General features: G+C 36.0%; 1 protein-coding gene and 1 long non-coding RNA gene across 7 annotated transcripts; both read left to right on the top strand.

The window, feature by feature from the left end:
* The first annotated feature begins 7,203 nt into the window (after positions 1 to 7,203).
* On the top strand, positions 7,204 to 9,995 carry LOC124926395. Of its 6 annotated transcripts, XM_047466612.1 has the most exons (4): positions 7,204 to 7,401; positions 7,742 to 7,827; positions 8,535 to 8,600; positions 8,936 to 9,995. In XM_047466612.1, the coding sequence occupies exon 4, from the start codon at positions 8,938 to 8,940 to the stop codon at positions 9,730 to 9,732; it is 795 nt and encodes a 264-aa protein (XP_047322568.1). In that variant the 5' UTR covers positions 7,204 to 7,401; positions 7,742 to 7,827; positions 8,535 to 8,600; positions 8,936 to 8,937; the 3' UTR covers positions 9,733 to 9,995. The 6 variants fall into 6 exon arrangements, 5 of the variants coding, with proteins under 5 accessions (XP_047322568.1, XP_047322569.1, XP_047322566.1 ...); XM_047466613.1 differs by lacking the exon at positions 7,742 to 7,827; XM_047466610.1 differs by lacking the exon at positions 7,204 to 7,401 and having other exon boundaries at positions 7,659 to 7,827.
* A 3,878-nt stretch (positions 9,996 to 13,873) lies between these two features.
* Positions 13,874 to 15,169, top strand: LOC124926396. Its single transcript, XR_007098343.1, has 3 exons — positions 13,874 to 13,949; positions 14,089 to 14,174; positions 14,882 to 15,169. It is a non-coding gene; the product is annotated as an uncharacterized LOC124926396 (long non-coding RNA).
* Positions 15,170 to 26,334: the final 11,165 nt, after the last annotated feature.

The raw sequence follows: 26,334 nt of genomic DNA, 5'->3' as shown, positions 1-26,334 counted from the left end.
AGTTACTATATTTAATTATGAGTATTCTTTAAACAAACGAAAAATTAGTTGGAAAATAAGAAATAATAAACAAACAAGAAAAAACCCAAATTTTCAAATTGGCCCAATTAATTGTCAAAGCCTCGACGTTCAATTTTAAACTCAAACATATCTTTGGGTTGGGTCATATATGGGTAACTCTCGCCTCATCAGATTATTAAAATATCATTTTTATATAAAATTATAATTACATTCAAAATTAAATTATACATTACAGTCAAAATTTATTTATTTATGAGTATTCTCTAAATTAATTACCAGTTGTAAAACGAAAAATATTAATAAAAATTATGTAAGGAGAGACTCGAATTTCAATTTCGGCCACCTTAATCATCATAAACATAACTGTCATCTTTTTGAATCTCGAGCCACCCCGGGTTTCATATTGTCAGGTGTCATTCGACACGTGCTAAGCTACGGGATCTCCCGGTAGTTTTGAAGGCCCAATACTATTTTAACGTGCTAAATAAAAAAAACATGACTATCAGAACTGTTTATGTCCTATTTATGTCTACAAATAATAAAATAAACACTTTTTTGGGCTTGGTTGTATGTGAGTTTCTCTCTCCCATCAAAATATTAACCATTTTTTATGTTAATTATAATGACATTATAAGTAAGTTATTATATTTATATTTAATTATGAGTAGTCAAAATTTAATTATTTATGAATATTTTCTTAATTAATTATCTATTGTAAAACAAGAAATAATAATAATAAAAAAATTATTCTGGCTTATTAAAAAAAATTAATAATAGAAAGGAGAGACTCAAATTTCTGTTCTGGCCCTTAATCATCATAGACCCAACCACCATCTTTTAACCTCCGAACATGAACTACCTGTTTAAAGCTTGTTATGTTTTGTTTCTTATTTTTCTAATTTTGAATTAAGAGAATTACCATTATACATGAATTTTTTTATAAATTATTTTATACTTTTATTTAATTAAAAGATAAAAATAAAATATTTATTTTCATTAATTTAAATAATATATATATTTAATGAAACGAAACAATTCACAAAGCTTGTTTTTTTCGTCATCATTGCAATAACACCCTCAAAGTTTCTATTTACTTCCATTCCCACCCCCCAATAACTTTTTCAATCTAAGCAAAACAACCCTAATTGCATTCAGTTACTAAACTTTAATTTCTTTGATTTTTAATTTCTTTAATAGGCTTTTGTATTACCACCCACACTTTGATCAACTCTTCAAAACAACTGGAAGCCTCGACAAAAGTTTTGTGGATAATAATTAATAAACTTATCTCTAATTGCACTTTTTCAAATAATTCATTCTATATTCAATTCTCAAGAATATCCAAAAATTTGAAGTTAGAGAAACAATGAATGACACTAATACTCATCATAATGCTAATACTATAAGACATCTAATTATCATTAACTTTTAAAATCAACACTTTAATTGTGACTTTAATACTTATTGATATACCCTTTTAATTTCATGATTTTTCATATAGAAACCTAAGGTTTCCACCGTATTTGCTGTCTTCACCGTTTGTGGATAACATATTTTTACACTCCAAAATTACAATAAACATGTCTGATCTAATATAATGATCATACTTGATTATTAGATCGGGATACTAAGAATACTATAACCGTTTCACAAACTGGCCTTGGTACGTAGGCCAATTTTAACACGGTCTAAACAATACTTTTTGAAAGTACTCAAAATTTGAAGGGTTAACACGTTCAGATTAACCAGCAAATCGTGATTTTTGAGTATAATATTGCTATTTTATAAAATGCACAAAATAACTATTTAAACGTCTGTTTTCATGTCCAAACACAATTGTGCATTAACACTAAAAATTCGGAAGAACTGATACGTTCAGATTAATCGGTTTGAAAGATTATGAATTTTGAGTATAATATTACTTTTTGCAATATTTCAGGAAGGTGCTCAAAAGATCAAAAAAAAATCATGTCAACCCCGGCGTTTCAAGACTCGGTCAATGCAAGAAAACGCGAGTCAACCATGCCAAGAATAGTCAAATACGTGGGATGACATCAGCATCTTCGTTAGCGAAGTCTATCCATGAAGGAACCCATTTGATATTCTTCATTCAGTATCTTCTGGCTGAAGGACGATCAACAACAGCCCTAAAATTCTAAAAATCACCACAACCTCTATACTTGATGGATTTGGAAGATCTTGGATGTTTTGAAAAGCTTAAAGAGTATTCTACAATAATTCTTATCCTGATTGTAGTTTGAAACCTTCAAACTCAACGTAGTTTCGAAATAAGGCAAAGTTCCCAAAATTAGACCGAAATTGACATATCCTTGGTTTTTAAATCCATAACTTGAACAATTGTGCTTCATAAGAGAAAAGAGATATATTTTCTATGCTTGAGAGAAATTGAGAGCGTTGACATCATCGTCTTCGACGAGACATATCCTCGGAAATCTGAGACATATACCGATCGAATGGAACTAGTCTCACATTGTCATTCAATGTTCAAGGGACCTTCCATGCACTCGCAAGACGATGCAAGTGCACAAGTTAACTTTTAGTGCAAACTAAAGTTGTGTGCAACTTCAAAAGTTCATAACTTTTTATCCACTCAACCATTTGAGAAATGAGTTGTCATTGGAAAGGTCATTGATTCAGATTTCTATTGATACCAAGTAGCGCTCGTGGTTCGGCCTACAGCCCGTACTAGGTCTCCCGCAAGCCAAAGGTATTGACGTTCTATCGAGAAATGTATGAACACTCACATTTTCAATGAGTCCAAGAACACCGTCATTGATAGTATGAGTCGTTTACTAGAGCTCATAAAAGTTCTCTACTAAAGACGAAACAGAAAAGAGACTTGACTTTTAATTTTTATTTTTAACTTGGGTTACAAGGCATGAAACCTACCACTGATTTAAGTTGTAGAATGTAGCTAGACAAGTTATCTACCTAGGAGTCTCAGCCTGAACTCAAAACTCGACCTGTACGACTACGACTCATAGAATTGGTTGCGTGTTAAAAGACCAAAAACCCTCAAATTAACCTTACTTGGACATGTTCACCCTCATTATTTGGACTTAAATTGGATTGTAAATCATTTTCCTAAATTCTAGAGAGAGAATCATAAGAGAGATTAAGAGAAATTGAGAGCGTTGACAACATCGTCTCCGATAATAAAATTTTCTTCTCCGACGAGGATGCTTACAATCGGCTAAAGCATTCTTCTCCATTGTTTCTTAGGTGTATATTCTATTCGAGGTAAGTCTTAACTTCATTTGTAATATTATCATACTAGTGTAGCATCGATTAGTTTCTTATTTTGATCATATATTCATTTGAATTCTAGTTTAGTCAGCTTATATTGTTATTTGGTTGAATATATCGTATGTTTGATTGATTTCTAAGTTAAACACTAGCTAGTAGAAGATTATATTAGAAATCCACATGTTTGCTTATATTTTAATCTCCTTCTCATCTCCTATTTGTATTCATCGAATATGTCGTGTTACAATGAACTACAAATATGAGGTTCTATGATATTCCCGATTTTTGAAGTGAGGCATATCATTATATATATATATATAGGAACAACATAAAAAGTATTTATTCATTTTTATATTAGCATAGTAAACATTGATAGGCACCGGAGTATATCTACACTAAAAAAAGACAAAGAACACCATACATGAAAACAAATGTCTCTAGACACTTATTTAATTTAAACCTTTTAAAACTAAAAATATTCAACAGACTCTTTATTATATTCTCTCCGGGATCGCGGGTAACAGCACGCACAATTAGGTTTTCCTACTTCGCTCGCAGCGCTTGCTGCCTTGTCTCCAAACCCTCTATGTGCTCTCTGGTACGTAGCGCGAATGCACGCTTTTTCACTTTCCTTTCTTTGTGCGCTTTTTCACTTTCCTTGTTGTATTGCATGTCTTGTATTCAAATGGGAAGTCTTCTTTGCTGCATTACACTGGATAGGCTTAAGACTTTTAGGCTTCTAGAGATATTTAAATCTCTATTGAATGTTACTGAAATCAAATTTTACTAGCATTGAGAACATGGATAATCGGGTAACTCAATTTCGATCCCAATTTTTCAGCCTCTAAACTATTTGTTTATGTCAAACTCAATCCCAAAACTTTATATAAGTCCAATTTTTACTTTAAAGTTTCAATTTTAAAATTTTAAAAATTATTTAGTTCCATTATACACCAAACCAACCGATCTCTTCTTTTTTGAATTGAAGCATCTAAATTATTTTAGAAAAAATCAAGAAAATAAGGAGGGTCAAAAATATTATTTTTTACAATAATAAAGTTTTCCATTATTTATAGGACCTGTTTGAAAAACTCTCTTTCTTCGAGAGCTTATATCTTGAGTTTTATATTCCTAAAAATCATGAAAGTTTTAAAATAGGTCCATATATATATTTTTACATCCACAAAATATTCAAAATATTTGAGGCACGTTTAGAAAAACACGTTTTTTCATATCTAGAGATTTATAACTCCGAAAATTTCAAACTCGAATGTAACGTGCTAATAAAATTATAGTTGGCATGCATAAGTTTTTTCAGAATTTTTCGAACACTTTCGAAAAACTATTTGACCTTTTTAGTGTCATAAACGGGGCTCCAATTCTCTGAAATTTTCAATAGAATTTTTTGTACACTAGTGAACTTTTTTTCTTCAAGGATCCATAGTTTGAATATCAATCGAGCAACATTTTATTTTTCACTTCACTTTTGCGTCATCTTCTTACTTGGGAAGCATCCGAGTCTTTATTATCTAAACATTGTCTAAACTTAATGGTCGCATAGAGTGGTTTCTAGGCAAGGAATAAGACTAATACATTTATTAACACCGAATTAAATAATCAAAAGAATTAATGGTATGACTCTATTATCTCTACCTTATCTAAAATTAATGGACCAGTAGGGTTATCTTTAAGAAATGAATATGACTATTTCATTATTTAACTACATGATCATTAATTTTATGATAGATAAGGCTTATCCTTTTCAAAAATAAGCTCACATTTGGGACTAGCTAGGCTTTACTTTTTTTAAGATAATACATTGATCAGATAAAGATATAAAAATTATGATGGTTGGATCAATATATAGATATGAGAATGGATTATTGACCATATTTTAGATGGTTTAATTGTTTTTTACTTAGTGTTTAAATAAAATGTTATCTAAATTTGTAAAAAATTTAAATTGTGGCTTTCAATACATTAATCTGTTCAACCAGATTCGTTAAAAGATAGGTTCGATCATCAATTCACTCAATTTTATTGATCGTAAAAAAATAATTATTATATAATTCAATTATATAAAAAATCTACCTTAAAGAATAATATTAATAAATTATATGTAAATCAATTTATAAAAAAAATATATTTTCTACTATTATTGTTCATATTTTTCAAATATTCATTCTAGTTTCATACATAATTGAAATCAAATTACAAAATATATATTTTAACCATCACCCTTTTAGATTTTAAAAATCTCAATTTGATAATCATTTCCCTTAGTTTTTCTGTTGTACTTTTCATCTATATATGGATGAATTTTTAACATTAAATTAATTTCTACGTATAAAATTAAATTTATATTTAGGAAGTTTGGTTAATTTTTTAAAAATAATTTTAAGTGGATCAAACATTATTTAATTTTATTAATAACATTACTCAATTTATTAATACAAATATTAAAATGTTTTATCATTTTATATTAATATATTTAAAATAATTTTAAAAAATAATTTTTTTCTCAAATCAATACAGATGAATTTTTTTAAAATAATTTGTAAATTGTATAAAAAATGTTATGCAGAGGAGTCCTTAGATTTAAACCTAAATTTTTAGATGGTTTTCTTTTTCTATATCTATTTATATTAATTGTGTTAATTAATTGCTTAAGCTTGTTAAATTTATTTATTGTACTAATTTTTTAATAATTTATATCCAACACAATTATTTAAAAATAGTTAAAAGTCAGTTAAATAATCAAAACAAAACTGCTAATGAGAGCAGTGAATTAAATTGTAATTAAAATTAATAAATAAATAACAAAAGAGAATATATATGGTATTTATATGCCTTTTTCCAAAATATAATTAACTAAATATATGAAAAGCTATGACTATTTAATTTATTATATTTTTTAAATTATAAATTGTTTTATTTAGAAGATGGAATATTGATGATGCAAAGCATGTCTCCATCCCTAGCTATCTTTTTTAAATTATAGTCTCAATTCCCAAACAAACAAACAAACCATGTTTAGAAAAGGACAATTCCTTGTCTAACCATTTTCAAACAATTTTCCCATAATACATATTTTTTTTTTTAAAAAAAATTCTTTCTAAAATACTGATTTCTACTCTCCACACATATTATAATCCCACTCATTACCATTCATCCTCTATAACTCACATTCCGTTTGAATATGCTGAATCCAATCCAATTCTCACTTGTTTTTTTTTTGTAATACTCTTAGTCTTAATTGCCGCCTTTGTCTTCGCGATGAACCGGTTGTTGCGTCGTCCTCCTCCTCCTCCGCCTCCTCTTCCCGTTGCCGCCGCCGGACCTCCACCTCAGCCTCCCGTTGCCACCGCCGCCGGGCCTCCACCTTCTTTGCAGTAGTACTATATATACGTACGTACGTGTTTCCTAAGATATGGTTAAGTAGCTAGATATTTATATAATGTACTCAAGCGGCCCGGATTGTGATATTGCAAACCCTATCTCTCTCTTTAGTTGTTCATGTTATTATTATATATAACTTTGTTGCATGTGATCAGAAAGCGAATTAACTAATTAAAATATTATATTTATATGGTTTTATATTTGAACTGTTTGTCTAATTCATCTTTCCTTCTTTTCATTCATTCTGGGAGGGTTGGAAATGAAAAATATTGCAGGAGGATAGAACTCCTCCATTATTATTTTCAGGAACACATTGTATGTGTGAATGAACAATTTATGGTTTGCTTTTTAAAAGATGACTGTGTCGACAGTTTGACTTGACTTTAGTAGTGTAAAGTGAAGTTTTAAATAAATAAAAAAAAAAGAAGTGGCTGATAGACGGCCACGTAGGTGGCAGAATTTTACAAGGCGTATATTGATTCAGTAGTCCATCTTTCTCTCTACATTTCCAGCAGCTTCTCCATCTTCCCAGCATCTTCTCCATCTTCAACTTTAGCAGCGGCATTCCAACCCAACAAGCTTCCTACCTTACCCTTCTTCAGCCGATCCACTTCAGCAGCTCAACTCATCCGATCAACATCCTCATCTTCAACAGATCTTCATTAGTTCAGCAACAGATCATCTTCATCATCAACATTTCATTTGGATTTAAAGGTAAGTAAGGATATTTGATAATGTTATGGATAATTTCATGTTATAAATGAAATGGAGTTTGCTGGTAGGAATAATGAAGTTGATTTGTTTGAGATGGTTGAATGATTTAAGGTTGTTTATTGTTTAGGAAAGAAGAAGAGAAAACAGAGAATGAAGGAATATGGATTATCTGGTTTTGGATAAACTTGAAGAGGAAAAAAGATATTTAGGATTTATGTATAAATTTGAATGGTTATTGGAAGAGAATGAAAATGATTGTTGGATTTAAGGAAGTAAATTATATGGATTATTAGTAGGTGGAATTATATAGACTGATTTGAGTTTAATTTGATAATTGAAGGAAGAAAGTGTCAAAGACCCATTTGAAAATAGCAAAGGATAGTTGGTAGAGCTTAAGAGTGGAAATAACTAGATATTGGGGGTTAGGTAAGAAATCATACATTCTTACAGTTTATTTTACTAAAATGTGATTATGTTGAAAAAATGGTTTTATTAAAATGTATTTCTAAACTTATGGATCAAGTTGACATGGAAATGTTTTGATAAAATGTTTAATAAAAGTATTTGATAAAACGTTTGACAAAAATGACTTGATAATGTGATTTATAAAATGATTTGCGAAACTAGTTGATAAAGTATTTTTGATAAGCCTATGCTAAATACTTTGTGATACTTTGTGAAAGACTGATACATATGTATAGATTTGATTATGTGAATAATACAAGAATAATTTTATTACTCTAGATAGGATTCTGTACTTATTTATTTGATAATGGTTATTAATGCCTCGAGTGCTTATACCGGTAATGAGTCAACGCGTGACAGTCACGTCCGGTTGATGGTTAATGAGTCAATGTAGGACCCCCAAATCCTCATTGATGGTTAATGAGTCAACGCAGGACATTAAAGTCTTGGTTGATGGTAATGAGTTATCATAATAATGTAGTCATTATCACTATCCCAGAGTTATATAGAAAAAGGTATATTGGTGATAAACAGTACGTATTATATTTTTTATAAAGGTTTGATCTTTCTATACTTATATTAAATGTCTCTTGATCCAACTGTAATGAGATTATGATTTTCTTACTGGGCAAGTTTAGCTCACCCATTTTAATGGGTCCCCTTTTCAGAGAAGGATCCAAATCAAGTAACTAAAGCTACTGGACAGTGAAGACTTGGATATCGATATACTTTTGGTAAGAAAAGTTAGTCCTCTCCTTAGCATAGTGTATTAAGGGAGAGTTAGAACGATGTATTTTGTAATACTTAAGATAGTAGCAATGTCACCTTGTATTTTTGGACTCTTGATGAGGTGGCAAGAACATATTGTAGCTGAAAGGATTTTTGGTTAATGAAAGAAGGGCGAGATTTTGGATTAAGAAGTTAGTAAAGAATTATGTTAGCCTTGCATGTTATTTTCTAAGTGTATTTCAGATAGATGATATGCGGCGGCTGGTCACGACTCGGTTCGGGGCGTGACAGCTTTAGTGGTATCAGAGCATAAGGTTTAACAATGGTATTAATGATGTAGGAATGGATGATGAAGTGCTTGCCGGTTTTGCACGACGTACAAGGAAAAGACGTGATACCCATGAACCAAATGGACCTGTAAGTCAAGAGGAGGGGGAGACCTCTAGAGCGGTAACAGTTGAGGATATCGTTAGAGTTATGTCAGGAATAGCACAACAACATACACCGACAAATAAGTTTGCTGAATTCAAGAAATTGGCTCCACCATACTTTGATGGTAGCAGCGATCCGCTAAAAGCTGACAAGTGGATAAAAGAGTTGGAGAAGTTCTTCGATGTACTCAAATGTGACGATGCGGAAAAGGTACGATTTACAATATTTCAGTTACAAGGAAATGCAAGCGACTGGTGGGAGTTGGAGAAGCAAACTTACGAGCGCGATACAAGTACACTCTCATGGGATACATTTAAGAAAGCTTTTTACAACACCTACTTTCCCAAGAGCTTGAGGCAAGAGAAAGAGATGGAATTCATAAATCTGAAACAGGGGAATATGACTGTTGCTGAATATCAAGCTCGGTTTGTGGAATTAGAAAAGTTTGCTCAATCATGGATGGGAAGTGAGACTACGAAGGCAAGAAAGTTTGAAATGGGGTTGAGTCCCCACATTAGGCAAGTTGTGGTTCCTTTTGAGCTTAACACTTTCATTGAGGTGGTTGATAAGGCACGATTGATTGAAAGGGAGTTGGGTATTACGAGAAGGATGGATGAGGCGAACACGAAGAAAAGAAGTCATCAAAGTGCCAATGAAGGAAGTCGAAACTCATTCCAGAATAGAAGGCCCATTTTCTGCGAGTAGTCCAGCTCAAGCCTCTAGAAATGTGTCTTCACATAATTCATCGTCGTCTGTGAAATGTTCGCATTGTTCTGGAAACCATCGCATGGAAGATTGTCGCTGGCTATCGGGAGCATGTGTTTTGTGTGGGCAGCATGGTCACTTGAGAGCAAATTGTCCACGCTTTAGAAAGCCATTCACTCAGCCTAATGCGCGCGAGACAGGAAATTCTATGAATCGAACACCCTTTCCCAATAAGAATCAGAAAGTGGGACAGACTTCAGGAGGCCAAGATATAGTGTTTTCTACAATGAATGTCGAGCAAGCGCGTGCGTCTAACGCGGTGGTCTCAGGTACTCTTTATGTTTCTTCCGCTTATGCTTTAGTGTTATTTGATTCTTGTGCTACTGATTCTTTTATTTCTCAAACCTTTATCAAAAATCATAATTGGAAACCTGAACCTCGAGACGTGAGTATAAGTGTAGAAACTCCATTGGGTGATAAAATAATTGCAAACCTAATTTGTAAGTCTCGAGAAGTACATATAGGAGATAAAGTGTTACTAATAGATCTTACGGTATTAGATATGCATGGTTTCGATATCATTTTGGGGATGGATTGGTTAGCTCACAACTTTGCTACAGTTGATTGTCATGAAAAGAGGATAATATTTCAAATTCCCGAGCAACCTATATTCTCTTTTATGGGAAGTAAAACGGTTATTCCTCCAAAGATGATATGCTCTTTGGAAGCGAAATGCATGATTAGAAAGGGTTGTGAATGCTATCTGGTGGTGTTATGGGGTACCGAAAAGAATGAGAAATCCTTAGAAACTGTTCCGATCATAAATGAATATCCAGATGTGTTTCCAGATGAATTGCAAGGTTTACCTCCTGATAGAGAGGTAGAATTTGCTATTGATGTAGTGCCTGGAACAGCTCCAATAACAAAGAATCCTTATCGTATGGCTCCGGCAGAATTGAAAGAATTACAAGATCAATTGGAAGAACTATTGCAAAAGGGTTACATCAGGCCAAGTGTTTCCCCATGGGGAGCTCCTGTTCTTTTCGTGAAAAAGAAGGATGGGACAATGAGGCTTTGCATTGATTACTGAGGGCTTAATAAGGTAACTATTAAGAACAAATATCCGTTACCAAGAATTGACGACTTGTTTGATCAGTTAAAAGGAGCACAAGTTTTTAGCAAGGTTGATCTCCGATCAGGTTATCATCAGTTAAAGATTAAACCGGCTGATATTGCCAAGACAGCATTTCGAACAAGATATGGACATTATGAGTACGTGGTAATGCCTTTTGGTTTGACGAATGCTCCAGCTGTTTTTATGAATCTTATGAATAGAGTATTCAAACCATTTCTAGATGAATTCGTGATAATCTTTATTGATGACATATTGGTGTATTCCAAATCTGAAGAAGAACACGAGAAACATCTCAGAATAGTACTCCAAACTTTGAGAGAAAATCAGTTGTATGCTAAATTTTCAAAGTGTGAGTTCTGGTTGAATAGTATCGCATTTCTAGGACACATTATATCTAAGGATGGAATATGTGTTGATCCTAAAAAGGTGGAAGCGGTATCTGAATGGCGTAGATCATCTACTGTTTCAGAGATACGTAGTTTCTTGGGTTTGGCAGGTTACTACAGGAGATTTGTTAAAGGGTTTTCTCAAATAGCATCGCCACTTACTCGCTTGACACAAAAAGGCGTAAAATTTGAATGGTCAACAGAATGTGAAAGGAGTTTTCAAGAACTCAAAAGACGATTGACTACGGCTCCTGTTCTAGCCATACCTTCTGAAAGTGAAGATATTTTTGTGTATTATGATGCTTCAAATAAAGGTTTGGGATGTGTGTTAATGCAAAATAAGCATGTCATTGCTTATGCATCTCGACAATTAAAACCACATGAACGTAAGTATCCTACCCATGATCTGGAATTAGCAGCGATAGTATTTGCATTGAAGATTTGGCGACATTTCTTGTATGGTCCAAAAGTCGATATTTATACCGATCACAAGAGTTTGAAGTATATCTTCACCCAAAGTGAATTGAATATGCGGCAGAGGAGGTGGATGGATCTAATTCAAGATTATAATTTGACGATAAGTTACCATCCCGGAAAAGCTAATGCCGTAGCTGATGCTTTGAGTAGGCAGCCATCAAGCGAAGAGCCAAGTTTGATTTCAAATATTGTGATTCGTCCTATGTTAATTGAGAAGGTTAAAAACTCTCAACAAGATGATTCTCAAATTATTAAAATCAAAGGAGATATGGAATATGAGGCTGTGAAGGGATTTCAGCTTGATAAAGATGGAGTTTTGCGTTTTCACAATCGGTTATGTGTTCCTCAAAATGATGTTTTAAAGAAAGATATATTAGAGGAAGCGCATTACTCTAGATATACTGTTCATACCGGTAGTACCAAGATGTATCGAGACTTAAAGGAGCATTATTGGTGGAACAACATGAATAGAGAAATTGCTCAATATGTCTCGGAATGTTTGACATGTCAACAAGTGAAAGCGGAACATCAACGACCCGCAGGCTTACTACACCCTTTACCCATTCTGCAGTGGAATGGGAAGATATCTCTATGGACTTTGTATCCGGAATGCCGAGGACAAAGAGGAATAATTCAGTTGTATGGGTAATTGTTGATAGGTTGACAAAATCTGCTCACTTTCTAGCAATTCCAACCGGATTCTCGATGGAAAATTTAGCACGACTGTATGTCAAAGAAATATTGAGGTTGCATGGGATACCGGTTACTATTGTCTCGGATAGAGATAGCAGATTTGTATCACATTTCTGGAAGATTTCTGGAAGAGTTTGCATCGATGTTTGGGAACTAAGCTGAATTTTAGTACTGCATTTCATCCTCAAACTGATGGGCAAACAGAGAGAGTCAATCAAATTATGGAAGATATGCTTCGAGCTTGTATTATTGACCTAGGTGGATCATGGGATGACCATTTGCCTTTGATAGAATTTGCTTACAACAATAGCTATCAAGCAAGTATTCAAATGGCTCCTTATGAAGCATTGTACGGTCGCAAATGTCGTTCACCTTTGTGTTGGGATGAAATAGGTGAAAGAAGATTAATGGGACCAGAGATTGTGCAAGAAACGACTGACAAGATCCGAAAAATCAGAGAGAATTTAATCATTGCACAAAGCAGACAGAAGAGTTATGCGGACAATCGAAGAAGATCTTTAGAGTTTAATGTGGGAGATCATGTATTCCTAAAGGTGTCTCCGATGAGAGGTGTTATGCGATTTGGAAAGCATGGAAAACTGAGTCCCAGGTTCGTTGGACCGTTTGAAGTGTTAAAGAAAGTTGGCAGCGTGGCTTATGAAATTGCATTACCTCCAAATTTATCAGAAGTGCATAATGTCTTTCATGTGTCCATGTTAAGAAAATATGTTCCTTCCAACGACCATATAATAGAATCTATTCCACTAGAACTTGGGAAGAACTTAGCATATGAAAAGATCCCACTTCGAATTATTGATAGAAAAGAACAGATTCTACGTCGACGAACTATTAAGTATGTTAAAGTTCAATGGAGTAATCATTCTGAGAGGGAAGCAACGTGGGAACTTGAAGATGATATGAAAAACATGTATCCTTCACTTTTTGAAAGTTGAATCAAGTTTGGGGACCAAACTTCTTTTAAGGAGGTAAGATTGTAAAGTTAAGTTTTAAATAAATTAAAAAAAAAAAAAGAAGTGGCTGATAGAGGGCCACGTAGGTGGCAGAATTTTACAAGGCGTATATTGATTCAGTAGTCCATCTTTCTCTCTCTCTACATTTCCAGCAGCTTCTCCATCTTTCCAGCATCTTCTCCATCTTGAACTTTAGCAGCAGCATTCCAACCCAGCAAGCTTCCTACCTTACCCTTCTTCAGCCGATCCACTTCAGCAGCTCAACTCATCCGATCAACATCCTCATCTTCAACAGATCTTCATTAGTTCAGCAACAGATGATCTTCATCATCAACATTTCATTTGGATTTAAAGATAAGTAAGGATATTTGATAATGTTATGGATAATTTCAGGTTATAAATGAAATGGAGTTTGCTGGTAGGAATAATGAAGTTGATTTGTTTGAGATGGTTGAATGATTTAAGGTTGTTTATTGTTTAGGAAAGAAGAAGAGAAAACAGAGAATGAAGGAATATGGATTATCTGGTTTTGGATGAACTTGAAGAGGAGAAAAGGTATTTAGGATTTATGTATAAATTTGAATGGTTATTGGAAGAGAATGAAAATGATTGTTGGATTTAAGGAAGTAAATTATATGGATTATTAGTAGGTGGAAATATATAAACTGATTTGAGTTTAATTTGATAATTGAAGGAAGAAAGTGTCAAAGACCCATTTGAAAATAGCAAAGGATAGTTGGTAGAGCTTAAGAGTGGAAATAACTAGATATTGGGGGTTAGGTAAGAATTCATACATTCTTACAGTTTATTTTACTAAAATGTGATTATGTTGAAAAAATGGTTTTATTAAAATGTATTTCTAAACTTATGGATCAAGTTGACATGGAAATGTTTTGATAAAATGTTTAATAAAAAGATTTGATAAAACGTTTTACAAAAATGACTTGATAATGTGATTTATAAAATGATTTGCGAAACTAGTTGATAAAGTATTTTTGATAAACCTATGCTAAATACTTTGTGATACTTTGTGAAAGACTGATACATATGTATAGATTTGATTATGTGAATAATACAAGAATGATTTTATTACTCTGGATAGGATTATGTACTTATTTATTTGATAATGGTTATTAATGCCTCGAGTGCTTATACCGGTAATGAGTCAACGCGTGACAGTCACGTCCGGTTGATGGTTAATGAGTCAATGTAGGACCCCCAAATCCTCATTGATGGTTAATGAGTCAACGCAGGACATTAAAGTCTTGGTTGATGGTAATGAGTTATCATAATAATGTAGTCATTATCACTATCCCAGAGTTATATAGAAAAAGGTATATTGGTGATAAACAATATGTATTAAATTTTTTATAAAGGTTTGATCTTTCTATACTTATATTAAATGTCTCTTGATCCAACTGTAATGAGATTATGATTTTCTTACTGGGCAAGTTTAGCTCACCCATTTTAATGGGTCCCCTTTTTAGAGAAGGATCCAAATCAAGTAACTAAAGCTACTGGACAGTGAAGACTTGGATATCGATATACTTTTGGTAAGAAAAGTTAGTCCTCTCCTTAGCATAGTGTATTAAGGGAGAGTTAGAACGATGTATTTTGTAATACTTAAGATAGTAGCAATGTCACCTTGTATTTTTGGACTTTTGATGAGGTGGCAAGAACATATTGTAGCTGAAAGGATTTTTGATTAATGAAAGAAGGGAGAGATTTTGGATTAAGAAGTTAGTAAAGAATTATGTTAGCCTTGCATGTTATTTTTTAAGTGTATTTCAGAAAGATGACATGCGGCGGCTGGTCACGACTCGTTTCGGGGCGTGACAAGTAGTAAGCATGATCTTAACTTAATACTTAATTTCTCTCCATAATGACATTAATTTTGTCTCTGATGGTAATGACTCGGCAGGGAACTCCTAATGTCAATAATGAGTAGATATAATCATATAAAGATTTATTTACTTACTATCTATTATTTTGTTGTTTCTCTCATATGTATGCACTGCACAGCACTGCACTAGATAGGTTGGTTGACCAATTTTATCGAGACAACAGAGTAATTCATTCATGTACAAATAAAACATACATAAGATAGATAGATAGATAGCTAGCTGTCCAAATAAAATTAACCATATTCACACAATAGTACATACAAAGCCTTCTTAAATGTTATATCTTGATCCAAATTTGCTTCTAGTATTTTCAAATAATCTTAAACTAATAATAAGTAACCTAACAACACAAGTAGAAGATAAATACCCGGTAATATCCAGAGCAGGATGAGAGACGAGAAGGCGGTCAGAATCCATCCAATCTAATAAACGTCAGTGCAATGTAGTTCATGGATGTAAAGGTCCATAATATCAGCCGATATGGACGCTGCTTCGAGCGATCCCAATAATGTGATCTTCAAAATACAATAAAATTACAACAAGTCAAGTTATTAATTTCAAATGAAATGAAAAGAGGAGTAATTACTAGCTTCTATATATATAGATAGAGTACTTACACACTCTACAACGACACTAATGGACACCGAAAGGCGACTGTGGAAATGAGTCTCCTTCCAGAACGACCATGCGTCTGCAACAGTCATCACGGCGCTCCACATTATTTGCCAAACGATCGGAACAATCATATATCTGCACATTTTACATCCGTCAAGGAAGAAGACTTGGATTATAAGTAACATGCAAGATTCACATTTTTTCTGCTTCTTCGTCCTCGTCGTCGAGAATAGACTATGATGATCCGGTTGAAGAAATCTCAGTGTAATTTCTGAATTTGTTAAGAAGATTACATAGATAATGAATGTAAACTTACCTTATAAAAGAAAATTGGATTTTACCAATTGTTAACTTGAAGACAATTAATGAGGCTATACCCACCACTAATTGGAATAGCCTCAGAAATATCGATGTGCGGGTGCCGGGAGTGCCGGGAAATTCCTTCATTATTCTCGATCTGCACAAATGTATACCGCCAGTTGTTTAATTTGGTAAGAATAAACTAATTAAATTATTAATACAGAAAACAAAACAAAAAACATTTAATTTTCCGCCATTAAATCTCCCACCTTTCTTCACTCGATCTCACTTCCAAGCTCTGTTTCCTCTAGAACCAGAGCATGAATCTATTGTGCTTTCACTTTATTATGTTTATAAATTATTCTAAAGCAGCTTCATCTTCAATCTCCATAAGCCCTTAATATTGTAATTTCTTTAATTAAAAACAATGATTAACATAGTAATTTCTATATGCCTATGTATACAAATGCATTAAAATAACAACTTATGGGTATATTTGATACACAAGATATTGACTAACATGGATGCTGCTGGTTTCCTTGATGAATTAGATGTTTGTACCCTGGATAGGAATAACAAAAATTGCAGACAAGATATGAACAATGTCTAGTGTTTCAAGGAATGCAAAAGAGATACAAAAAAAGAAAAAGAAATTGAAGTTGGTATAATTTTCTAAAATTAGATGTTTGTACCCTGGATAGGAATAACAGAAATTGCAGACAAGATATGAACAATGTCTAGTGTTTCAAGGAATGCAAAAGAGATACAAAAAAAAGAAAAGAAAAATAAGTTAAGTTCTGAATGTAATCCCCTTCCCCAAAATAAAAAACACAGAGTGTGTGTGCTATATGATTTTGATTAGTAACTCAAGTATTAGGGTAAAGAATAAAATCATGATACCTTCCAGGTTCTTCCCACTAGCAGCAGCTGTTACTATATTAGCTTTGATCTGTTCACGTAATATATTTATCTTCTTGACAATGTCTGTATTATCACCTCATTCACAATTTGTTTTTTTGCCATATATACACTTTATTTTGTGCCTCATTCACAATTTGTTTAAAGAGCATAACATAATATCCAGCTTCTATTTGCTTTTTTGATGACATTGCTTGGAGGAAGAACTTTGATCTCATTGTTTGACAATTATGCTTGCTAACAAGTTATGACTACTTCAAAAAACTTCAAACTTGACATAAAGGGTATCTAATTTGATAATGTAAGAAGCGGGACAAAATCCAGTTCTAATATTGAGTCTAGAAGTACAATTAATACTCATTGTTTTTAATTTCATACCTTCGATCAGTTCTAATATTGATTGAGTCTTTTGTCAGATTCAATTATTCATAAGTAAAATTTTCAACTGAGGCCATAGGCTCGTTGTCATCTGATACGGGATACCTCGATAAAGCAGAAAAACCAGCAGTAGAGTAGTTCAACACATCAAGAAGTAGCTACAAAAAATTAAATCTCAAGTCTATCTACAAATTTGATGGCTTAAGATAATTTCCAAACTGAAGGCCTTCTATCAAAAACTGTTAACAAATAGTCTAATACTAAAAAAAGTACATAGACATGACATACAATATTCACTCAAAAAATATCACATAAACAACAGAAGATGAGACCTCCTGAGCCAGCAAAATCAACTTCACTTGTGTAAATGTGAAACATATGTTTCGCATTGAATCCTGCTATCTTAAGATCACATTATATCATGGCTTAATAACGTGAATTAAGTTGTATTGTTTTTTTCTTTTTTTATCTGGGTTTAGTCCTGGGGTGGCTAGCACGACCCCCCACAGTCATGGCCCCCTTTTATCAATGCGTTCTGAATGAGAATCGAATACGAGACATTTGGTCTACTAGGTAGGTTTTATTGACTTTTAGGATACAACTTAGTTTCGTTCCAGGTAAACCGTGAACAATTATCTAGTAAGTATGTAATCATCTTCATAGATGCAGTGTACAAAGGATTTTATAAATTTCTATCCTTATTTCTTTTTGTTTGTCAACATCCATTATAATCTTGATATTGTATGCTATAATTGTCTAAGTTTTATATTCTCTCACATTTTTAAACTAAGTGTTTGAATGCTCTCTTTTTATAATAAAATGTTGACCTTTTTAAAAAAAAAAAGCTTGAAAGAACATGGAAATGATATGGGGAAGGACATAGGCAGTTCCAATAGAGATGTAATGTCTTTATTAGAAGCTATTGCCTCAAAGAATAAGAAGCATAATATTTTAAACCTAACAAATTTAGAAATTTGTGCAGAAAGAAGGATGTTCTGCAATTTGTTCGAGCAAACTCGCATCTTAGTTAATTTATAATTTTCTTGTTCAAATTGCTAGGCTTATTTAACATGAATTTCCACAGAAGAAGTGTCTCGAGAATTAATGGGCTACTTCAATAAGAATCATATATAATAAGAAACTAGAATTGTCAAGGATGAAAGCAAACATACACCTGAAAGAAGGCATTAATGTGCTCTTCTTTTTGAGAATCTTCACTTTCCATGAGTGTCATCTTCATATGTTTTCCACGTCATGAGCTTGCCTGAATACAAGATTTGCGATATGAAACAAATTATCAAGCCCAAGGAACTTGAATGTTTTATCTTGCACATCCTCACAACAAATCAGTTAGATAAAAACCCACGGAACAACATCATCACATACCATTTTAACTTATATCCACGGAGTTATCAGTTGATTTCAAGTCGTATTAAGCCTACCATTACATGAACTAATAACATCCTATAAGAACTAGCTTATAGAGGAGAAATGAAGATATTCGACCATTTTTAAAGAAAAAACAACGAAGCATTGAAATTGAGTTAATGATTCAACGAAAAGAAATGCTTACCTCGGATGATTTGATGGATTGCAGAAGGCTTTGCAAAGTATCCGTCGTCGTCGCTGCCATTGCTCACTCCTTCAACTCAATCGTCTCTCACTCTCACACTAGTTTTACCTTTTGTCTAAGATCTTCTGTTTCCCGCCATTTACAAAAATAAAATTTATTCACGTCAACTCTTAAGTTTTCCAAGGTTACACACGTGTTAAGCTACGAAATCTCCCAAGGTTACGAAGGTACAATAACATTTTAAATGAATATAAAAGAAAACAGGACTAACATAGCTTAGCAAAATAAAAAATAATTAACAATAAACATTACCACCTATTTATATCTACAAATTATAAAATAAACACCTTTGGGGCTTGATTGTATGTGGGTTTCTCTAGTCCATAAGAAATATTAACTTTCTTTTTGTATGTTAATTATAATGACATTAAAAGTAAGTTGTTATATTTAATAATGAGCATTCTTTAAACAAACGAGAAATTAGTTGGAAAATAGGAAATAATAAACAAACAAGAAAAAACCCAATTTTTCAAACCGGCCCAAATAATTGTCAAATACCCAACGTTTAATTTTAAACTCAAACACATCTTTGGATAGGTCATATATGGGTTACTCTCGGTTCATCAGATTATTAACATTTGTCGTCAAAATTTAATTATTTATGAGTATTCTCTAAATTAATTATCAGTTATAAAACAAGTAACATTAATAAAAAAATATGAAAGGTGTTAGGATCTAGGTCGCCGCTGGTGGACCGGGGGTTGGACCGGTTAGCGGTTCTCACTCGTAGGGTGGTGGTTAATCCTGTTAGAGATTAACGCCGGGGTTTCAATACTACACAACCTGTCACAAACCCTTGAACTAGGTTCAAGCGCGGAAGAGGTTTGCTTTCAGGTTGAAGCGGTACACGTGTATGATAGGCGGAGTCGGTTTCGGATGATGATGATTTGAAGGATGGTGGGTCGGTTTCGGCAATCTGGATACTCGGTATGGTTTAGTCGGTTTGGAGCGGTGTAGTTAGGTTAGTCGGTTATGTAATGAAGCCAACAGAAAGTAAATGACACAACAGATTTTATGGATGTTCGGAGATAAAACTCCTACGTCACCCCTTCCTCTCGAAACCGCGAGAAGGATATTCACTAAGGAATACAAATACAATCCGATCGAGACTTATTTCCTGCTCGATAACACTCTTACAATTCACACCGAAATTGTAACACACGCTTAGAATTTAGCTCTTAGGCTTTCTTAGAATATCACACTGTTATCACTTATAGTAAATGCTTTCAACGCTTCACTTGTCTCACTTAATATCTCTTAATGTCGCACAGTATCCCGCTTTGTAACTGCATTTACTTTTCTGCAACTGCCTCCTTTTATAGGTGAAGTATGCCAACGGTCATATTTCAAGGCCTTGAATCTGATTGGCTGGTCAGCTGTGCAGTGATTCAGTGTCTCAGACCTGCCGGTCTTCTCCTCAGACCTGACAGTCAATCTCAGACCTGGCATCCTGTTTCAGACCTGCCGGTCTGTAAAGCAAACCTGCTGGGTTTGTCTTTTACTCAATGTAGGCACTGTCTGCTTGGACAGTTGTCTGTACTTTGAAGATTTCCTTTCTGGCTTATCCCGAAGTAGAAGGATCCGGTAGTACTGTTTTCTGCAGCCTACAGTCTTTCCTCAGACTTGCATGGATATGGAAGTATTCAGTCTGTTCCTTTGGTATCATTCTCAACAGATACCCAAAGTGTCTTCTTGTACTAGTCGGCCTCTTGACTTGGCCGAATGTCTTTTGGTAGTGAAGTGACCGGACTTCTTCCGGTCTTGTGGATTGATCGGCTATTTGATGGATCTGGCTTTTAGGCTTTGGCCGATCCTTCTTCTGTTCGGTCATGTACCGAATACTCTTGATCGGTTTGGTAGCTTGACCGGTTCGGTTTCTTCAGTTGGTTTTCTTTTGTTCATCCGGTCCGGTTCCTTGTTCCTGCGTAGGAAGTTTGTTTAAGTTAGGTTTATTTGAACCGGTATGAATTTATCTAACAATTTCTCCCTTTTTGATCATTTTATTTAAAATTATCAAAATTATGTAAGAATACAACCGTAGGCCGGTTGTTTTGTTTGGCCGATTTTTGAAAAAGACTTAGAGAATTTTTCGAAAAATTTTAAGGGAGGGGTTTAAAAGAATCTCTGCTTTTGGAAGAATCTCTATAATTTATCTAACAATTTCTCCCTTTTTGATCATTTTATTTAAAATTATCAAAATTATGTAAGAATGCAAAATAAGGCCGGTATTCAAAAATAACTTTATATATATTTATAGCGAACCGAAAAAGACAAAGCCTAAAAACTTAAGACGAATAAGAAAGGAAGGAGAGTCCCTATTCTGAGTCCGTGAATTCGTAGGCGCTCTTCTTTCTCTTTGGTGGTGCTGGCGGTTGCGGTTGAGAGGATTGTGGCCTTTTTGATCGAGACCGCAACTGTTCTACGACCTCTTCCTCGATTAGGTCTTCTTGCTGTGAGGGGCCTGTTTCAGCTGGTTCAGAGATCGTGTTGAGCGTCTCGAGGATTCGAACTTTCTTACTGGCCGGCCTCTTTCTTTTCTTTGATGCCGAAGCTGAGGCTGCCGGTGCTGAAACGGAAGTTGCTGGCGCTGAAGCGGAAGCGGCTGCCTTCTTCTTTTTCTCATTTTCCTTTGCAAAGCCCGTCAGCCTTTGTTGCTCCGTTTCTAATCGTTCGGCATCCGCCGCAACCTGTCTTGCCAATTTCTCAGCATATCCTGGATACATGATCTCAGCCCTTCGTATTCTTTCGGCCTCTATTTCGTCTTCGGTCAGCTGAGTCGCCCGTGGCGCCTCTTTGTCTCTGCTAACCTCGGCGTCCAGCCTTTCCTGGACTCTCTTAGCAACCAGAGCATCGGCCTCTATAGCAGCGGCATCCGCGGCTTCCTTAGCTTTCAGGATCTCGGCCATTTGTGCAGTGAGTGCCTTTACCTCGGCCTCGAGATCTTCGTTCTTCTTTTCCAGTGCCGAGACTCGTTCAATTGTTGGGTCGACCCGTTCGAAATCCTTCTTTAATTCCGAAGTGAGACCCTCCAGAGCTAAAATATGCTGAGCACAGTTTGCTCGCTCACCGGCCTCTTCCCATAGTCCGGTGGTAAGTTGCTCCAGGCGCGTTTGATGATGATCCACAACTTTCTTTGTCACATCGACGAACTGCATGGCCGAATCGAAAGCGGTCTCACATCTATCCTTGAGCGGTCGAAGCTTGGAGACGTTGTGTTCAGTTATTCGGTCATCAATCTTCTCTGATGTTGATGCTTCAAATTGCCGGAGTCGGTCCTCAATCCGCTTTGAAACAACCACTTCAAATTTTTGAAATAGGTCATCAATCCATTCCTTAGGAGGAACGAAGACGGTGGTTGGCGGTGGAGGAGTGGGAGCGGACTGCTCGGTCTGATTAGGGTCGGCTCTCTCAACATCGGAGTCCAGTATTTCAACAACCTCAGTAGGTGTTTCTAATGTGACCGTCTTCTCCAAGGCCAGTGCCGCATTTTTCAGGATCGGTACCTCGACATCCTCTAAAGATTGTACCTCAACAGTTCTTGGAGACGGTACCTCATCAGTTCTTGGAGACGGTACCTCATCAGTTCTTGGTACCTCATCATCATCTGGCATCGGAGTCTCAAAGTCCCTCGGTGTCGCGGTGTCTTCCCTTGAAGTTGATGCCCAGTCCATTTGAAAATCTTCGACGACCGGAGCGGTATATACTGGAACTTGTTTCTGAACGCAGATTGCTTCTAACCGCGCTATCTCTTGGTGTAACTCCAATTTGCCTTTTTCGAGCTTTTCTACTACTAGCGGTGCTACGGTAGACACCGATCCCTCTTCGGCATATTCTTCCTTAATCTTTCTGATACGCTTTCTTATCTGTCGAAGCTGACTTCTCGGTATCAGCAGGCCAGTTCGGCATTGTACCTCATGAATGGTATTGGATTTTGTGAGGCTTAAGATATGGTCCTCCACTTCCTCCAATCTGTTGATGCATTTTACCGAATCGAAATCCTGTAGGATATCTTTATATTTAGAGTTGAACCGGTAATCGTGCCATTCCAAGTACAAACTGATAACGTCCACGTTTCTTTTGATAATGCCCTGAAAGATATTCTGGGCTAGTCTTTCGGCCTCGGCCTCATCGGCTTCTTCCCTGCTGAGGCCTTCTTGATCGGCTCCCTCATGATTCCCTTCCCCATCCTCGGTGGTCTGAGGGTTGAAACTTTGTTCGGCATCGGTCGGAGTCCGAGCCGAGAGATCGTCCTCCTGATCCGTTCTATACTCGGTTCCTTCTGTTTCGGCTTCCTCATCAGCCCACTCCTCATCCTCTGTTTGTTGAGGAGGTTCTTCGAAAACTACCTTTTCCTTCCTCTTTCCTCCGGTGTTTTCTTTCGCCGGGGTCTTTTTCTTTGCGGCTTTCTTCTTTTGGCCATCTGTGGAGCTTGAAGCCGACGGCTTTCGTGGAAGAAATTGCTTTGATCGAATGATGCTGCTTTTTCGTATTCCAACACCGGGACCGACTTTGATCTTCAGATGTAAGAATATCTTACCGAGTTGTACAGCATACCCCCAAGACCTGTCCGAGCCCGGTCTTACCATTCCCATAAGGTTGCTGAACACCGCCCTGGCCCAGTTAATCTCCGTTCCATCCATCAGACGAAAAATCATCTTTATTTTGTCCCTGGTTAGATTACTGAAGTTTCCTCCCCTTGCCAGGATCGCCCTGGCAAAGACGTCACATGCCGGAATGAGCTCCGGTCTCAGCATTTGTTTCTTGCCGGATGTAGTAAGCGGTTCGTTGGTTGCCGATAGAAGTTGGCAGGCTGTTCTATATGTATCCTCGTCCATTTCTGCCATAGCATCCATGCCGGTAGTTGGGAGACGCAAACTCTCGGCCACTACTGCCTCGGTAATCTCTATTTGAGAACCGCACACCGTTGCGAGGATCCTGTCGTAGGAGATGGTTGCGGTTTTGAAGAACTCTTCTACCGCTTCCTTGTATATTATGTGAGGACCGTTAAGTAGATGTTCCAAACCGGTCTCAATCAGCCGGTTAGCTACTTCTTTTGCCTCGGTCGTTCCATATTGCCGAATCTCCTCAAAATCTACTTGAGAATATAATTTGAACAATGCCGCATCACGACGAACCATGTTTTGAGGATTCTGAAAATGAAAGAAATCGGCTTCGAAGGATTTTAGAAGTGTAGAGAGAGAAAGTGAATTTGTGAGAATGAAGAAGAATATGACGAAGGCCCCCTTTTATAGGCGCGGTTTGGAAGCCAAACCGTCCCATCACGAATGGGCGGGAAATTTCCCTCCAAAATGAAATGTGTCAGTCTGAGCGGTTTCGTACGAAACGGTGGGCGGTTTTGTTAGGCGGGAGATTTCCCTCCAAAATTTTGGCTATGTCATCGGTGACGCAATCTTTTCCTTGATACCGAATGACGGATCGGTTTCTAATAGTGTTTCGGATATTTTGATTGCTCGGTGTTTAGCAGTTTTAAACATTTTATGAAACCGGATACGAACGATATGATGCCGGTTATGTTAGATAAATGCAAGAAGTAAAGAGAGGCGATCAAGACTGAAACAGTATTTTATTATAATTGAAACCGATAGGATCGAAAGGAAGACATTTAAATAAAGATGTTTAACCAGTAAACACGAATTTGGAGTACTTTTCCACCACGGCATCTTTATCGAGAATGTTTGAGGGGGATGCCGGTGTGCCCGGTCCAAAATCTGGCCGGTACTTGAGGATGAACTTGCTGATGTGTGGTGCGAAGCCGAGACCTTTCTTGGTCCGCACCATTTTCCTCAAAGTTTGAAAAAGGACCGCTGCCCAATTGATGGGCGTGTGGTTGTAGATGTGGGTCATCATATTATAGGTATTCTTTGAGAACCGCTGATTTACAGATTGGCACAGAATGGACCGAGTGACAATCTCAAGAAGTAGTTGAGTGCTTTTACCGAGGCGGGTTTTTAACCCATAGGTTTCCACCGTCTCGAAGGTTCCTAAGCAGCGGTACACATAGTAGTACTCATCAGTGCCCACCAAGGCCGGAAAGTCAGAGAACCCTTCTTTGGGCAGATTGAAAAGGGCAGCAAATTCGGCTTCATCGAGCCGGAAGGTGTGGTTCCTTACAGTTGTGACAATGCGATCTCCCCAGTTGACCGCATTTCTGAAGAATTCCTTTACATCCTCAGTTAGTATGGGGCCGGATTCGGCAAGGAAGGCTTGAAGACCGGTAACAATGAGACTTTCAAACATGTGTTTCTTTGGGTGATCGTAGTCCCATTCGGCCAAGCATGAGCCGAAGTCAACACTCAGAAAATTTCCCAAAGTTCGGCTTGGCATGATGATGTAGAGAGAGAGAGAGAGATTCAAGAGGGTGCAAGTGATCGTGAATGTGAGAAAGTGAAGGGAGGATGGCTCCTTATATAGAATTGTTTTTGGAGGGAAAATCAGAGCATTGATTGTTGGTTTTGTCTTATTAAGGGAAAGAATCTTTTCCTTTCCAAAGTGCATTGGGAAGTAGCGGTTTGCAGATTTCGAGATAAATATTTGTTGGAAAGTAACCAGATTAGTTGGGAATTAAGTGTGCAGGTGGTGAGGAGTTATCTCATTAAATTGGAATATCTCATTAAATGCATTTAACACATAATGATATATATTAGATGGAGACCGAAGACGGTAGAGACAACACCGAAAATGACATACATAAATGATGAAGTAGCATACATAGAACCGAAATGGACATGGATGAGGCCGATATGGTTAATGGTGCATCCGGTACATGCAGCAAAACGACCGGATGCAAGAAGGTGTGATCTAATGGTTCCTCCTCTCTTCAACCCGATCGTAGAACGAGTCGATGATTTCCTTGGTGAACACTTGGCTGCGGTCCAAACCTTCGCCTGGACAGGTTGGGACCCCGAGCTCCTCAAACAGCCGGCTGATCTGGGGAATGAACGCCACCGACCTGGTGCCGATTATCCAGATCAGGGCATCGAACAGCACCCTGGACCAGTTGACTGGTGTCCTCGTTATAATGGCTGCCATCATATTGAACGTTACCGTGCAATATGTGTGGGTTACATCTTTCCCGAGGATGCTCCTCCCTATTATGTCATTGAGGAGCTGGTATTCAGCCCTCAAAGGATATTTGGAGCCGTGATCATCGACGGGCTCATCTGACCGAGAG

Source organism: Impatiens glandulifera, chromosome 2 (assembly GCF_907164915.1).
Source record: "Impatiens glandulifera chromosome 2, dImpGla2.1, whole genome shotgun sequence".
NCBI classification, from domain to species: Eukaryota; Viridiplantae; Streptophyta; class Magnoliopsida; order Ericales; family Balsaminaceae; genus Impatiens; species Impatiens glandulifera.
Note: the sequence above shows the minus strand (reverse complement) of the source record. Positions and strands in the feature narration are given on the sequence as shown.